The sequence below is a fragment of the Aspergillus costaricaensis genome (genome assembly GCF_003184835.1).
Source record: "Aspergillus costaricaensis CBS 115574 unplaced genomic scaffold BO79scaffold_25, whole genome shotgun sequence".
NCBI classification, from domain to species: Eukaryota; Fungi; Ascomycota; class Eurotiomycetes; order Eurotiales; family Aspergillaceae; genus Aspergillus; species Aspergillus costaricensis.
Genome location: NW_020291825.1, coordinates 208825 through 223888, shown reverse-complemented (window position 1 = coordinate 223888; position 15064 = coordinate 208825). Strand labels below are relative to the sequence as shown.

Genomic DNA, 15064 nt, shown 5'->3' with positions numbered 1-15064 from the left:
TAGGTCAACAATCGCAGCTAGCTAGCTAGTTAGGGAGCTATCTACGGAATTCCGTTGACAATGCCGGGGATTTCACTCGAGTTGGCAAACCCACGAAGTGTAAGCAGCGAAGCATCCCACCCCCCAAAGATCCGGGATTCGTTCAGTGTATGCCACTAATGAGAATCATACCCAGTAATACTACGGAATAACTGGTCCATTTTGGCCCTTCGAGGCAATGCCGCAAGACCCCTGTTGGTCGCCACAAAGTAAACCGTCGCCACAAACAAAGAACCGTTGCAGCAATAGCAACGCAACCACAACTACAAACCAACAACAAAGGAAGAGCCGATGCGGGTCCCATCTGGTAGGATTCTAATCGCGCAAAAGAAACGATAGGATCAAACCTGCATAAGCTAATGGAGGCGGTAAATAAAAATCCGTCGTCATCGCCCGCGGTTGACAAATTGATAGCGATAGTCCAAAGTAGCTTCTTTTGTTTTTTTTTTATTCTTTTGCACTGTCAAGGCGGTCTCGGTCTAGAAGGGGGAATGAGAATGGCGCATCATCTGTTCTACTATGGTGTACCAGCATGTCCCCATCCCATCCATTCCCATCATGCACCTGCATGTCCTTCAGGACACTTACTCCAGACGACGGTCGTCTAGTATGATCCTCACTATACCCACAACTCTATCATTTCCCGACACCAGTGTTTACCTTACTCCGTACACCGGTGACAGGCATAACCTCCTCCCACCTTCTCCATTCGACTCCCGGACTCCACCAGGGAAAGATTACGAAAGATATCTAGACTCGACGGCTGTCTCGCATTATCTTTTATGGCGCCGCTTCGGCATGCCACCGACAGTTTAGATGAGTAGTGAAGATGAGCGCCACCGGAAGGCAGCGCATCTTGCCTCTTTGCGACGTCGGCGGTGGGTTTCGAAATGGGGATGGGCGCGCATCCGCGCTGACAGACGGGCGGTAGGGGACTTAATCCCGTCTTCCGCGCCAGTGGTACCCGTGTGGGTGGCCACGCAGGTCCTCACGAGTGAGGGAAATAAAGAAAAATTTTCTGGTCTCAATTGCGACCGTGCGAGAAGTGTCAATTTGGCGAAGGCCCTTCTCGGATGCGTGGCCCCCCTTCTTCTCGGGCGAATCAGAGTCAGGAAAAAGTCGTGCTGGACAAAGCACTGTGGGATGTCCGGGCTGCTGCGCGTATCCGGTGGTGGCAGAATGGGGAATCCTGACAGATTCAATGCCGCTTGGATCCGAAACTGGAGGCGAGCAGAGGGGAAAAAAAGGCGAATCAACAATGGGTCAGATATGGCACCGTATTCTACCCTGGACTTCCAATAGGTTCCGCGGAGACCGGAAGCAACGGTTATCGGATACCCAGATATGTACCAAGATTATAGATGGATATCAATTGGTTTTACAGTGGCACAAGATCTATGGGGAGGTAAGACTAGCGAACGACAGAGGGCCTGTGAGAGAGCGAAGTGGTCCTTATCGGTACCGGCTTCCCAAGACCACGACACACCATATCTTATGATGTTGCCTTGAACAAGACACGCCGGAGAATCCGATTGCGGATCCTCCCAATTAATTACTCCTCGGTACTCACCGTACGGCGTATATGCTGAACCATTGAAACTGCAGCACATCATGCGACGCCGATAAATCACTACTATTACTGGAGCGATTCTCAAGCAGGAAGGTGATTATATACTTCAGGCACCATGATCGCCTGATATATAGTTGTCGTACAACCGCCGTGGGGGGAATGATTGACGGTTGATCGCGTGAACAAATGACTTCGATGCGACACACGTAGCGATCAAATCATTGCCATCTAATTGGAATTAATGCAACACCCAAAATATGGGCATTGCCCGTTAAGCTCGCTCGAGATCATGCTGGCCTTGGTGGACTGATACGATAAAGTTCAGGCGAACCAATAGTGCAGCGCCTAGTGTGGATGAGGGCTTGACACCATCCAGAGAATTGGAACGGGGAGGCAGGACTGGAAATTACCCTCGTTGTCAATTTCCAGCACCAAATCGGTGCGAGACTATCACCGAGCGACCGGGTCCGCCGTGCATCGTGCAGAGTCAGAACCAGCAGATCTTCAATTCCGTGTCTGCTCCATACTATGACTGCTACTAATCTACCTGCTGGAAACTGGAGCTTTACTACTGAACACAGTAGTACTGTCTCCGGAACGAGTCAAGACGAGCAGTCGAGGGAAGAGTGGCTAATGGGGCTAGACCTAATGTGGCTGGGACTATGGTAATGGGCCTCTCCATCCATTAGGGCACCACTACGCCAAACCAGCCAACAGGAATTCCGACGGTTAACTAAACTCCTCTCCGAGGAATACTCTGTTCTTAGTTCTTACAGAATCGTACCGACGTCGAGCGTTTGGTAAAAGCAGTAAGCTCGAAATCTGAAACACACTACGCGGACAGCAATCCTCCAATCACAGCTGGCTTTGTCTAGGCGTGTCTCGGTTTCGTCTTAGTCAGGTCCCCAGAATTCTGACTGAACAGCACTAATCCCATTGCGTATACTAGCACTATGGAGTAGTACTACTCTGTACTACTAGATACTAGTTGGTAGTTGGCAGTCCTCGTTGCCTCCGGAAAGGGGGAGGGGACAGAGCCAAGCCATCTCCGACTGTTTTACTTCTCAGCATCCACTAGTTGGTAGTAGAATGGAGTATATTCTCCGTACGACACTAAATTGGCGATAACCTCTCCTAAATCGCCATTAGGGATCTCACCTCATCCCTCATCCTGAAGCCAATCAAATGGCCCCTGACTAAACGGGATAATGCTGTGAAGGTCGCTACGTCATGAGCAGACAAACCTTCTCCATAGCAATCAATTAACGTCGAACATGGTGTCTTTACCTAATGCAACCGAAGTCTTTAGAGGCTTCTTCGAACCTTCGAATCCTCGACACGGGGTGAGCTTGATTTCAGCAATAGCAACCGCCACGTACGACTGTCTCCAAATTGTGCCACAGTGGTGGCCTCAGAATCCAGGACCCTCACCCTCTCTTTCTCTGTCTATGGTTCCGATTCCGGCAGACTTCCGAGCCCTTCTATGAACCAAGGATGATGAAGAGGGGTGGTGTTATGATTTTAACTATGGTTCATACACAGGACTCTGCAACATATTTCCGAGTGATCTCTTTCACACACGACTGGGGGTCGTTTCGGAAGAAGAATCCACCCCGTCGTCAGACCATGCCATATGCCAGCTACGCCACAACTCTCCCATCCTCGGCAGTAGACCATGGTTGCAACGTATGCTCGCCTAAGATGCACTCGCCAACAGAGACGAACTTGATGTCCGTCATGCTCTTGGGCAAAATGGATGCCGACCGACCGAGTTGAGTAACGGGAACATTTGAGTTGGTCGTAGCTGCTAACTATCCAGTTGCCAAGCGGTCCTCGTGCCTGCTGGACGGGCTGGGACTGGCGCAAGTCGGTCTTCGATTGCCGGCATGAAGCTACCGCACTTTTTGCGGGGACTTTCCACCATCACTACCTGCACTACTGCGTGTTCCACTGCGGACTAAACCAAGTCGGAATTCCATGTCTCTTTTGGCTTTGGGCGTTTTCCTTCTAATTCCTGATTTGGGTGTCTTTGGATACATCAAGTGTGATAGTGATGAGCAGCTACCATCCCGCAATTTTTTTTTTCTTTTGTTTACGGTTCATGAGCCAACAGGGATCCAAGACATTACCCCGAGACTACCACAGGGCCAATCCACGAGTGACTTCGACGTGTTCAACTGCTTCTAAGGCCCATCAGTCCATACCGATTGGGGAAGGTGCGCCTTTTTTCTATGTGTGATTGTTCCATCTCGTGCTGATTATTCCCATCACAACTGTATGCTCGTCTCGGCACTTCAGAACACCGTCGAACCCAGCGGGCAGACGGGAAGACATCCATGTGGCGTGCTCCTTTGAGTTCTGTTCCTGGATTGGTGCAGGGAAGATCATGGACTGAAGTGGCCGATCGCAGCGACCACTGAATACGACAAACAATTTACCTAAGCCCAACACTGATAAGCCACCAACCTTCTTTTTGCACGTGCGTATTGATTGAACAGCATCATACTCGGGTGTATCTATGCTGTGGCTACGAATTGCTCCAATCGTGGAGAAACCCGGGAGTGATCCAATGGATGCCAGCGGGGGAAGAGGGACTGATTCGCACCACCAGCCATGGCGAAAATCATGAGAGAGCTCTTACTCAACCCCATCCCAGCGCTACTCCATCCTGGATCGTGTCGTCGGGGCTTTTGGAGGCATGGGCTCTGGACGGCCACGGGCATTGGTTATTCGTCCCGAGCCTAGCCCAGTCGGGTATATAGATAGTATTCCGACCCGTGGTTCCAGCTCGCATTGGGGACCTGGAGAGCTCTTGCGTGTGGGCTCCAGTTGGGATCTTGGTCCCGTAGCCGCTCCCAGTATGATGATTGTCCGTGATTCCATTGGAAATGGCGTCACCGTGGAGATTAAGATACAGAAATCACGCAAACAGAGAGGAAGCTCACCGTTCGCCCGAGAAAGTCTGTCTCTAACAAAACTCTCTTTACGAAAGTTGAGAACGGAGAAATAGTGCGAACCCTCCCGACGGGACAGGCTAATACTACCTATCTATAAATTCTTCTTACTAACCAAATGCGCATAATCGCCACTTCCAAGACGCCAGACATGGGCTATCGAAAATAAAAATGCGGAGAAGCAAATGGTGCGCCATTAAACTTGGCCTTGGAATTGGGGTCCCTTCGGAGCTCACGGCAAGCAAGCTCGAATCATCAACCACCCGACTTACTATATTTGTGCACCGTATACCTGCAATACTGATGATCCCACGAACAGCAATTCTCGAGTCAGAGTGGACCAGAATGTAGAATCCAAAACAACAGCATCCGCCGCACGACGAAAACAGAGATAAGAGCAACATCGGACCCGATACATCTGATGGAGTAAGTCTCCCACTCAGGTGATCCGGCACCGTCCGCTGGGATGCGATTGGAGGTACCAATCCTCGAAGGGGCAAGTGGCAGGTTTGTGGTTCTCTGTGCACGGAAACTTTCACGCCGACATCGCTAAGCAATTGGGATTGATAACAGAGTCATGCAGATATGGATACAACAAATTCGAATTTCTGGGTCGCAGGCAAACCTGCGCGGAATAGCGCGAGGCCAAGGTGCCTTCGGGTGAACTTTATCGCAGGAAGGAATTACTTCCATGGCGCGCTACTCCACACTCCGGGCAGCTTCTGCCAGTCGGAAAGCGCTGTCTCACGCTGATACTTCCGGCGGCGACCCAATAGCCCCCTCTGCCTCATGGGTCGCCAGTGTGACTATGCACGGGATAATGAGCATCCATACAGAGAGAGTGATGCGATTTGTGCGATAGCTGCGTCGACCAGTGTCCCAACATGATCGACGGCCGCCCCAGCCTAGGGCCCAGAAAAGGTCTTGGATTGCCCTCTGCACATTGCACCCTTGCGAGTGGGGGAGAGCGGGCGCAAAGACTGACCACTATCAGTCTCAATCAATCACGACAACAATAGTTACGTGAGGGAATTCGTCTCAGATAAGGTAGGCTTGCGGTTCCTTGGGTCGCAGTGGGATCTCGGTCAGACCAAGCGGATCGCGGTAAGCACTGAACATCCCGAAAAGAACAATGCTCGTTCAGCTGGTTCAGCTTCCTTGGTCAGCCCGCTTCCTCACGGACCGTGCTGAACCAGATTTTTTTTTTACCTCTTCGTTGCCCGGTGGTATCAGCCCCCAAGGTCCTGACGTGAGAGGTGCCCGGGCGCGGCGCGGTGCAGGCTGCAGAACGTGCGAGTGGGATGGAACCATGGGTCCTTTTTGCATAGTCCTCACGGGTTGGGGCCAAAAAAGGTGGCTCAAACAGTTAATGCATCAGACGATCCATCGGCAGTGATGCTGATTAGCGACGAGGACACGGACATCTGCAGCCTGCAGACACAGCCATCGCGAGAGAAGAAAAAATCTGACATGCACACTACTAATTCGATACTACCAGGTTCCGGCTTACGACGACAATTTGCCCCCAAACCAATGCAGCAGGCGCATCTGCCGTCACTGTATTTAGTTGGTATGTACGGAGTATGCCGGTATTCCTGGACGCGATTGGTTTTAACCGAGCAAGCATCATGCTAGGCGATGATGGCAGTTGAACCCCGACCCTAGTAGATAGGCCCTGGGGCTGGGGTTGGGGCCAGGGCCAGGGCGCAAGGCGCAAACGGATGAGAATCCTTGTCATCCGAACGCAATCAGCCGGCGAAAAGATTCTACTAAGACGCGCACGACGGAGAGAAAAAAGTACCACGGGTACTCTGTACTACCACTAAGAAACAGCCACGCCGACAGAAGGAGAAACAAGGTAAGCATAAGCAACAAGCAATGCAATAGCACAGCGGAATATTAGCATAGCACCGGAGTAGCATAGCAATAAGCAAACGATCTCATACCTCCGACGAATATCACCGATAGGTAGAAAGTAAATACGCTATGATCCAACCACAACCATAATCATATAACCACCACAACAAGGATATCAAATATCAACATCAAGATATAAGATAAATCCTAAATAAAACAGGCCTCAGTGGATGAAGTTAAGATCAATCTCCCAGATCAACGGGAGTCAGTCTCTTCCTATCATATATGAAAACATCCAATAATCTCATCATCGACCTGATATAATATATCAAAAAGAAAAAGAAGAAGAAAGAATCAAAATCTTCCACACCGAAAATTTTCACTCCCACCCAAACCCGCTTACTCATCACCCACCCAACCCATCCTCATCCCTAGAAGTTGGTGTTGGAATCTCGCTTAACCCGGAACAACCAATCATCCACCCTCCCCACCAAGCACACCTATAAATACAACCTCACCCCAGCACCCCTTTGCAGGATTTTTTTCTCTTTTCTTTCTTCGTGCGGCGACGCAACTATTTTCACCCGTGTTGCCTGGACATCATTTTTTCTCCTGTGATGTTGTCAAACCCCAGGTGTCAGTTGCGTCACAGACGAACGGAATTGCACACCGGTTCTTACTTTATTGGTCTTTCTGTTTTCTTTTCCCACTAGGATTAGACCATTTGGTTTGGGATCGGACATTCATTTATCACTATTATCATAGATGTGTGGTTAGGCATTATGTCTATGGTGGTGTGATTATTTTAGTATAGATTTGTTGGCTGTAGTGATACTGCTGCTTTCTGTGCTGGTTATGTGTGGTGCAGATTGTGGTCAGATTATGGTCAATAGATGTCGTAGATTGTTGAATGTGAATGAATATTATCATGGTCATGAGTTTCAAATGTCTTAAGTAGTCCGTTGTAGAAATGTAGTGGTTTCTGTTCTGCTCTGTTCTAAGTGTTGCTATCATATATCTACTCCATCCTTGTACTCGTATGTCCTGCTCACTCCCCCGGCTCATCACCAATCTTCTCCAACTTACCCATCTCCCTCTTCTCACCCGCCTCTCCAAAGATCCTCACCCGATCAACCCGCAACTTCTCACTATCTCCATCCCCATCCACAAAGAAAATCACCAACGACGTAACACTCTGGAACTTGACAAACCGCAAATCCACCTTGGCCGTACCCGTCTTGGGATCCCAGTCCTCCGGCTGAATCGTAACCGTCTGCACAGCAGGGATATCATCCGCCTCATCGAAGCCCAACACATGCGACCGATTCGTATACAACGACACCGTCCGGGGGCGCATCGGCCGCTCATCCTCATCCTCAACCTCCTCCTCCGCTGACGGCGGGAGCGACGTAATCTGCAACGAATGCACCTTCAGCGTAGACTGGAACGGGATGAACAGCATCAACTGCTCGTCTGTATCACTCTCCACCCAATCCGGTGCGGCCCCGGCCTTGCCCTTGGCGTTGTTCAGGGAGGATGGCTTCGAGCTATCGAAGAGCGTCTTGGCTGTGCCGAACTCGCTCGCCCGGTTCAGTAGCTCCAGGCCCTTGGGGTCGTATTGGTCCGAGATATCGCTGTAGTTCTTGGGTGCCGGAAGGCCGATCCAGCCCACGCCGCTGCTGGAGCCGGCTTCGTTACCTTCGGGCGCTTTTTCGGCTTCCGTGGCGAGCTTGCGCACGAGGTCGTTGAGCTCTTTGGCGTTGGCGCCGCGGACGGTGGAGGTTGGGCGGCCGCGCTCGAAGAGGACGAAGGTGGGCATACTTGAGTAGGGGTTAGTAGCTGTATTGTAGTTTGCTTGGTCGGGTTTGTAGGATGTGGGATAGGCACGTACGCTGTGATCCCATACTGTCTTGCGATGTCTTGGTTCTTGTCAACGTTGATCTTCGTAAAGGTGATCTTGTTCGGGCGTGAGAGCTGCCCGGCTAGCTGCTCGTATGCGGGGGCGATGGCTTTGCATGGTCCGCACCAATCTGCGTAGACTGTGTTTGTTTCGATGGGTTAGTTTGTATCTCTTTGTGAGGTCTGTTTGAGTGTAGGAGATGGAGTGACGTTGCGAGTGAATGGGTGGTGATGGTGGTGGGGAGGGGAAGGTGGGGGATAGCAGATGGGAGCTCACAGTCGGCGACAACAAAGGTGGAGGAGCTCAATAGAGAGCTGAATTGCTCGCGTGAGTTGATTTGCACGAGTGTCGACATGGTGGAGGTGTGTGTCGCGTAGTGAAGGACGCGAAGGGAGATGGAAGGAGGTTGGCGGTGGTTTGGTGAGCTGCGGTGGTGGTTACTGTTAGGGACTGGAGATATATTGCCGATATGTCATCAACGCCCCCGCCGCCCACCTACAGCAGTACTACTATGAGATGTATATGGTGAAGACTTGTCAACTCCAAGATATAACTTGTTGTAATAAAATGTTTGTTAGGTTATGTATCCGGCAATTTCTATTCTGTAGTCTATACTCTCAACGTTTCTCATATCTCATATATCATATCTTGACTCTGTGGCTTAGGTCTTAATGCAGGTAGACCTGGAGGTGATAGCAACAGCGTCAGAATAAACCATCCTTACCACAAGAATATAAGTATCCAGGGCACTGCATCAACCCACGAGCAGTATCCCGACCGCCTCTGAAAGGGTGGACACAGATCAAGATGCGACTTGACCAGCAGCGTCCGGTGCGGCAGGCATCATGGCTCACCACGAGCCTATCCTCGAAGAGTTCTTCGGACGACACAGAGTACGCACCGCACAGTGCCACTCGTGGGCTTATGCACCATCACCATACCCTGCCAGCCAAGTGCTGGTCACAACGATCGCGACCAAGGCATCCCACAGGTATACCCCGAGCGAAGAATCCATCCATCCACGCCCTAAGGCGACAAAACCAATCATACATCACACATATCCCACAGCACCACTCAAGTATCCTCCTCATCTCCATCCTCAACAGCAAACAAAACCTTCATCCACAAACTACACCCCCGACAACCCACAACAATCTCCCCATGTTCTGCCTCCCTCTCCAAATCCTGCTCCGTAACCAAAAATCCCCTCTCATCTCCACACCGACACCCTCTATACCAAAGCGCAGCATCCGCATCACTCTCATCACACGCCAGATCCTCCAGATCAACGACCTCCAGCCCCGTATGGAAAACCGTGCCCGTCTTCTCCCGCTCCGCGACCCTAGCGCGATCGAGTCGCAGCGACCGATCGTATTCAGCGCGTAGATATGGATCAGATAGTGTTTTGTATGCGGTTGTGATCTCGTCTATTGTGTAGCGATGGGTCGTGTGCGAGGAGGAGTTTGTGTCTGATGTAGGATGGCTGCTGGTCTGGACATCTTTTGCGATTGCGCCGGGCGCTTTGTCCGGGTGGTGCTTTAGTAGGGCTTTGTGATAAGCTGTCTTGAGCTGTTGTTTGGAGAGTGCTGTTGGCGTCTCTGTGAAGGGGAGATTGAGAACTTCGTAGTGGTCTTGGGTGAGGGGGTCGTTGGATCTGGTCATGGTGGGTTGGGTTTTGCGGTGCGGCAGATGTAGATGGCTTTTTTGCGCGGGTTGGTAGGAGGGTTGGTTCCTTCGCCGAGGATAAGTTGATTTGGTATATAGTTATTGTTCCATTCAGTCTGTTTTGTATCTTGGGAGATGAAGGCTTTGGTGGGCTCTGGGTTGGGTGCTTGAGATGCGGCGGTTGGAGTTCGGAGATTGAAAGACTTTCTCGTCGGCTCCGCACTGCCGCCACTTCTTGTGCACTTACGGAGGGATGCCGACTCGGCGTGACAACCACGATACCTTGTGCTACGTGATGGAATGCAATGTCGGACAGATTCTTTTGTTATATTGACATCGATGGTAAGAAAGCGGATGCCTTGTGGGTTGAGCGATCAATAGTAGGTAATTAGCCTGTTCGACTACTAGGGGTGATACATATACCGCAGCATGTTCGCTAATGAGGTACTGAGTACGGCCATGTTACAAGGTATTCTCTGAATCTTCAATGGATGGTTTATTGATCTAATCTTCTAGATAGTTCCACCCCTGTATGGTATATTGCCCCGCGGCAAGACATGCCTGTCTAAGACGCATGCTATGGTCGTCGAACATCGATCGAGAACATGTCGGATATCAAAATGTGAACAAGAGAAAACAATGCTCCGCAGCTAAAACCCTGAAACAAACCGAACCCAGAACATTCACAAAGACCTGCAGAGTATTTACTCAGAGGTCTTGAAGACATAGCGGTCCTCAGTCTTGAAGGGGACACCAAGTTCAAGGAGCTTGACGAACACATTGGAGAAGTCCTTGAAGAAGAGGTCGCTGTCCTTAGCATAGAGCTCGACGTACTTGCGGAACGCCTTGTCCTTGGTCAGGGCAAGATCAGCGGGCATCATCATCAGGGTACCAGTGGTCTTGTCAGTGAACTGCTTGGGGCCGTTCCACTTGCGCTGCTGCCACTTCTCCTCAACCAACAGACGGAAGAACTCGTTGGTGAAGACGGTAGGGCTGAAGTCCCAGGGACCGTCGAAGCCAGAGCGGTCAGTGTGGGCGCGACCAAGGGAGTGAGCTCCAACCAGAGCAACGATCTCCTGGTCGTTGAATCCCATGCGGTAGAAGATGTCACGGATGTGCGACTGCTCCTTGGTGGCGTCGGGGAGACGTCCATCGGGGGTGCAAGCAGCAACGTCCTTGTCCTGACGGCCAGGTCTCCAGGGGATGGCAGGGCCACCAAGCTCCTGGATGGCACAGGCACCAGCCAGGGTCCAGAGGTCGGAGTAGGTGATCCAGGGGAACTGGGCCTTGATGGGCTCCAAGAAGTCTCTGGCGTGCTTGAGACCAGCGTTGGCGCCGTGGTCGGACTCGGGGGCAAATCTCATGGTGGCACCGTTGCTTCCACCAGTGCCAGTCTCCTTGTCGTAAGTACCGCTTGCGTGCCATGCCAGACGGACAAGAACCTATTCAACAACGTGTGTCAGCTTCCCAGGTACTCAACGGCTCAAGCTCATTAGATGGTGTATGTCACTTACGGGTCCATAGCTGCCATCGTCATAGTCGGTCTCGTTGGCGAGACGCTGAGCAACGGCATCGTACACCTTCTGGTAGTCCTCCTTGGTGGGGACAAACTCCTTGGAGCTGACGGAGGCATCACCACCCTTCAGGTAGAAGTAGGCGCCAACACCACCAGCAGCGGCAATACCAGCCCAGAGGAGGCTGTTAGAGGACTTGGCCTCGCCAGCCTCAGATGCATAGCCGCGGCGAGAGGCAGCACGGAAGCCCTGAGAAGGGAGGGCAAAGCGAGCACTGCGAGCAGCAGGTCTGAAGGAAGAGGTAGCGGGGGTCGAGCGAAGGAAGGCCCGGGAAGCCGTTCTAGCAGCCGATGCCATTGTGAAAGAATGTAAAGGGAAGGAGACGAATGCTCAGGGGTGAATTGGATGTACACGGAGGATGGATGAAGAAAACCCAGGGACAGATGGATTACCTCGGGTGTAAGACGGAAGAGAAGGGAAGGACAGTAAAGTAGGAGGGAGGAGAAGGGGAGAGGGAGAGAAAGACAGAAGAGGAGACGAAGACAGGGATACTAATAGGCTGCGAATGTTCTCCTCAGCACTTCCAGCGACTTCCTCCACAAACGACTTAGTATTATGCCGAGTCCGTTGTCCAGGCACGGCGCACCAATGGCAACACGCAGATTGACGAGCTCTGGGCCGAATCTTTTGAGTCAGCAAGTCACTCTCCGCATTTCAGGCGCCGTGAATCTCTTTAGTCCGCGGGCAACTGCCAGTTGGAGTTGGTTGTGAGTGAGGAGACCAGAATTGGGTGACCCGATCTCCGGCAATTGGAACCTGTCCGTGGCAAGATGGCCCTTTTCCCGACCCATGGCTCCAATCTCAGTCTACGAGTCTTTGATTCCTACAGAGTGCCACAGAGCATTGATTGACTGAGCCATTGTTTGGTCGATTGACAGTGATTTGCGTGTTGAGTTGAGAGTTGAGAGGTCAGAGGTCAGAGCTCTCAGGAGGGGCAAGCAGCCCATCTCCATGCAACGATCATAACCGATGCGACTAGTCTATCGCTCGTTTCTGGGTCCGCGGGCGGGTCCGTTGCCATATTATTAACAGGAACATTCTCTTTGGCAGAGACTCGCTGGTCTCACCTGCTTCTTTGCTCTCTGAGCCGCGGTAAATTCCGGGCCACCCACTGCCTTCTCCCTTCAACTGGTTCCTATTACTAAACTTTTATCCGTCCAGAATCTTCCCATTACTCAGCTCTGGAGTCTGGCTCTTATGATAACTGCTATCAGCCCTTCAGAACCATTCTAGAAGTCTGCTGAACAGAGCTCTCTTACAAACACCGCTTCTGATAAATAACTAGGCCTTGATGCTTATCATTATCAGTTGCTATGGTAGCTTGGCCCCCAATATAGTCGGACACGTTGGCGACCGCAAAAAATAGCATGTCCGGTCATCAACCATAGCTTCAGCTCCTCTTTGATTGATCTCAGAGCTGCAGCAACGATCATCCCCAGACAGGTAGGACGAGGAGCGACCAGAAGCAAGGGGCCTTAACTGGCTCGTACTTCCACAGGGCGCAAAGCACCCGTTTCAGTAGCACCGGAACTTGTCCACTCCTTCATCGGAATGCTTTCCGTACAAACGAAGAAACACCTATTCTGGTCTGCCAGATCTACGTACCGCACACCACATATGCACAGCTACAAATAAAAAAGGTAGAGATAAACTCAGGATGTCCGTCGTAAAAATAGTCCTGCCGTCCGATAAAAGCGAACACCAGGGTGGAGTAGACGCAGCTCTGCTAAAAACTGTTTGGTTTTGATCTTCCACTGAACGAACTTGAAAAAAAGTATGCCTCTTCGCCATTGAAAAGGCTAGAAGCGCACTGTGTGGTTTTCGTTGTGCTACGAGAAAAGAAAAAGCGAGACAAAAATGGCAGAAAACAATAAACAGCTGAATGATGCTGCAAACATTCTGCAGTCGATCTTCTACAGTGAATGTAGACGCTTCAACCAACAGACATGGGAAGGAATCGTTCATCATATTCCAGACCCCCTATGGCTGAGGGTTGAAGGCAGGTTGAGTGACTGTAAAGGAAGGGGGAAACGGTGAGTGAGGGAAATTTGGGGAGAAAATTGGTCTTTTCGCTTAAGCTTTAGGTCATGTGATGTAAACGCTAGCCTAAGCGAGTATGGTTGCTCCTATTGCTCGATAGGGATACAGCTATCTACATACTGGCAGGCTGTCTGGCACTTTCATAGACTCTTCAGCATTGAACATCTGTTGCTACATATATGGCTCCAGCATGCTATTTTACGTTAATGGGCTGGTTGGAGTGACTGAGTGCGTGCCATCAATGTCTGGTGCTATACCTATCGCCTATATACTAAGTATGGCCTGGTTTACTGTGCCAAGTCGTTGCGAGCCTCAGGCGAGAGGAAATATATGTCTATGCGACTGACATGTCATTAGAAATGTCAAAAGATTTTGTTCCTTCGAAATATCATTATCACCCGACTTAGATACATATCATTAACAGCAATGCTCAGTACAACTGAGACCTCACTGCTTCCTAGATCTGGTCGCATCGATGGCCAATCCGATGAGCTGGCTAATAGGTCCACCACGTCTCTTTCTTCTCCTCCGTTCTTGTTTTCCGGAGTTGTACGACATCATCTCAGGTCTCTGTTGAGACTCGAGCTCAGGACCTCCCTGAGCCGGTGCCTCGCAGGCCTCATACTCTGTCGTGCGTTGACGGACTTCTAGAGTCATCCCAACTCCCAGACAGATCCCAACAATCACGATCTCCTCCAGAACAGCCATGACCAGGAAGACAGTGACATTTCCGGTCAACATGTTGAACGTGGGGTTGTGCGTGAATACCGACAACAGGGAGTATATGAGGCGCACGAGAAGCAACGGAACTGAGATTCCGACTGCCAAAACCAAGCGATGTTCGCCATCCTCAATGCTTCCATACTTGCTTCCGACGACGAGTAGCAGGGCACAGAGACAGGCCCATGCGATGACGTATAGAACGTCGCCAACTTTGGCTTCTGTACTGTTCGTGATTCCCTGAAGGCTCGAGCTCTTGCTTGCACCAACAATACAAAGGACCATGCCCGCCAGTGTGAGGAGACCGACTAATCTGAAGAAGGCTGGAAGGAGGCCGCGTCCGCTTTTTCGTTGAATGGAATCGTTACTGGAGTACGAGGGACTGGTTAGTTTCTTGACGACTTAGAGCAGATCAGAATGACACGTACACTCGGGACAAGAGACCGATGCACGTGGAAATCAGAGGGGCAAGTCCGATGGAAGTGCAAACTCCCCATGCGATATAAAGGTCGATGGTCTCAGGGTGGGCTATCGTGGCCAGGTAGCAGCACGAACCAACAATGCGGGCCAAGGAGAAGATTATCAAGAGAACCCAGCCAGCGTTTCTCTGGAAGCCATGACGGAAGCCCATGTACAACGAGACGAATAGGGACGGGAAGTATACGATCAATTCCAGAATGGAGAGACCATGTCGGTAGTTGACGGCCATGCTTGCGATAGAGAGACGAACAACGAGTCAGTGTCT

At 51.0% G+C, this 15064-nt stretch overlaps 5 protein-coding genes across 5 annotated transcripts; 1 reads left to right on the top strand and 4 right to left on the bottom strand.

The window, feature by feature from the left end:
• Positions 1-1400: 1400 nt before the first annotated feature.
• BO79DRAFT_230526 (uncharacterized protein) lies at positions 1401-3570 on the top strand (the record flags this gene model as incomplete). Its single annotated transcript, XM_025684103.1, has 5 exons — positions 1401-1444; positions 1986-2123; positions 2299-2404; positions 3077-3380; positions 3437-3570. 5 exons carry the CDS (start codon positions 1401-1403, stop codon positions 3568-3570), a joined length of 726 nt encoding a protein of 241 aa, XP_025537309.1.
• A 3804-nt stretch (positions 3571-7374) lies between these two features.
• BO79DRAFT_36518 (thioredoxin-like protein 1) lies at positions 7375-8730 on the bottom strand. Its single transcript, XM_025689131.1, has 3 exons — positions 8597-8730; positions 8312-8459; positions 7375-8240 (listed from the first exon to the last, which is right to left on the bottom strand). Exons 1-3 carry the CDS (start codon positions 8673-8675, stop codon positions 7469-7471), a joined length of 999 nt encoding a protein of 332 aa, XP_025537308.1. The 5' UTR covers positions 8676-8730; the 3' UTR covers positions 7375-7468.
• Positions 8731-9172: 442 nt separating this feature from the next.
• Positions 9173-12025, bottom strand: BO79DRAFT_239161 (heme peroxidase). The gene is made up of 3 exons (XM_025684887.1): positions 11500-12025; positions 10694-11427; positions 9173-9974 (listed from the first exon to the last, which is right to left on the bottom strand). The coding sequence occupies exons 1-3, from the start codon at positions 11854-11856 to the stop codon at positions 9395-9397; spliced, it is 1671 nt and encodes a 556-aa protein (XP_025537307.1). The 5' UTR covers positions 11857-12025; the 3' UTR covers positions 9173-9394.
• Positions 12026-12905: 880 nt separating this feature from the next.
• Positions 12906-13562, bottom strand: BO79DRAFT_36502 (uncharacterized protein). Its single transcript, XM_025689130.1, has one exon. It carries the CDS (start codon positions 13525-13527, stop codon positions 13138-13140), a length of 390 nt encoding a protein of 129 aa, XP_025537306.1. The 5' UTR covers positions 13528-13562; the 3' UTR covers positions 12906-13137.
• Positions 13563-14046: 484 nt separating this feature from the next.
• On the bottom strand, positions 14047-15028 carry BO79DRAFT_153177 (uncharacterized protein; the record flags this gene model as incomplete). The annotated part of the gene is made up of 2 exons (XM_025678710.1): positions 14047-14686; positions 14748-15028. 2 exons carry the CDS (start codon positions 15026-15028, stop codon positions 14047-14049), a joined length of 921 nt encoding a protein of 306 aa, XP_025537305.1.
• Between the last annotated feature and the right edge of the window lie 36 nt (positions 15029-15064).

What these genes read in the sequence shown, in the direction of transcription:
- BO79DRAFT_36502 (XM_025689130.1), bottom strand. Translation starts at nt 13,527, where the DNA reads ATGATGAACGATTCCTTCCCATGTCTGTTGGTTGAAGCGTCTACATTC.
- BO79DRAFT_239161 (XM_025684887.1), bottom strand. Translation starts at nt 11,856, where the DNA reads ATGGCATCGGCTGCTAGAACGGCTTCCCGGGCCTTCCTTCGCTCGACC. An exon ending in ACGATGGCAGCTATGGACCC is followed by an intron (nt 11,428 to 11,499) that starts GTAAGTGACATA and finishes GTTGTTGAATAG; the next exon opens with GTTCTTGTCCGTCTGGCATG. An exon ending in TATGTCTTCAAGACCTCTGA is followed by an intron (nt 9,975 to 10,693) that starts GTAAATACTCTG and finishes CACCATGACCAG; the next exon opens with ATCCAACGACCCCCTCACCC.
- BO79DRAFT_36518 (XM_025689131.1), bottom strand. Translation starts at nt 8,675, where the DNA reads ATGTCGACACTCGTGCAAATCAACTCACGCGAGCAATTCAGCTCTCTA. An exon ending in CACCTTTGTTGTCGCCGACT is followed by an intron (nt 8,460 to 8,596) that starts GTGAGCTCCCAT and finishes AAACAAACACAG; the next exon opens with TCTACGCAGATTGGTGCGGA. An exon ending in AGACAGTATGGGATCACAGC is followed by an intron (nt 8,241 to 8,311) that starts GTACGTGCCTAT and finishes CCCCTACTCAAG; the next exon opens with TATGCCCACCTTCGTCCTCT.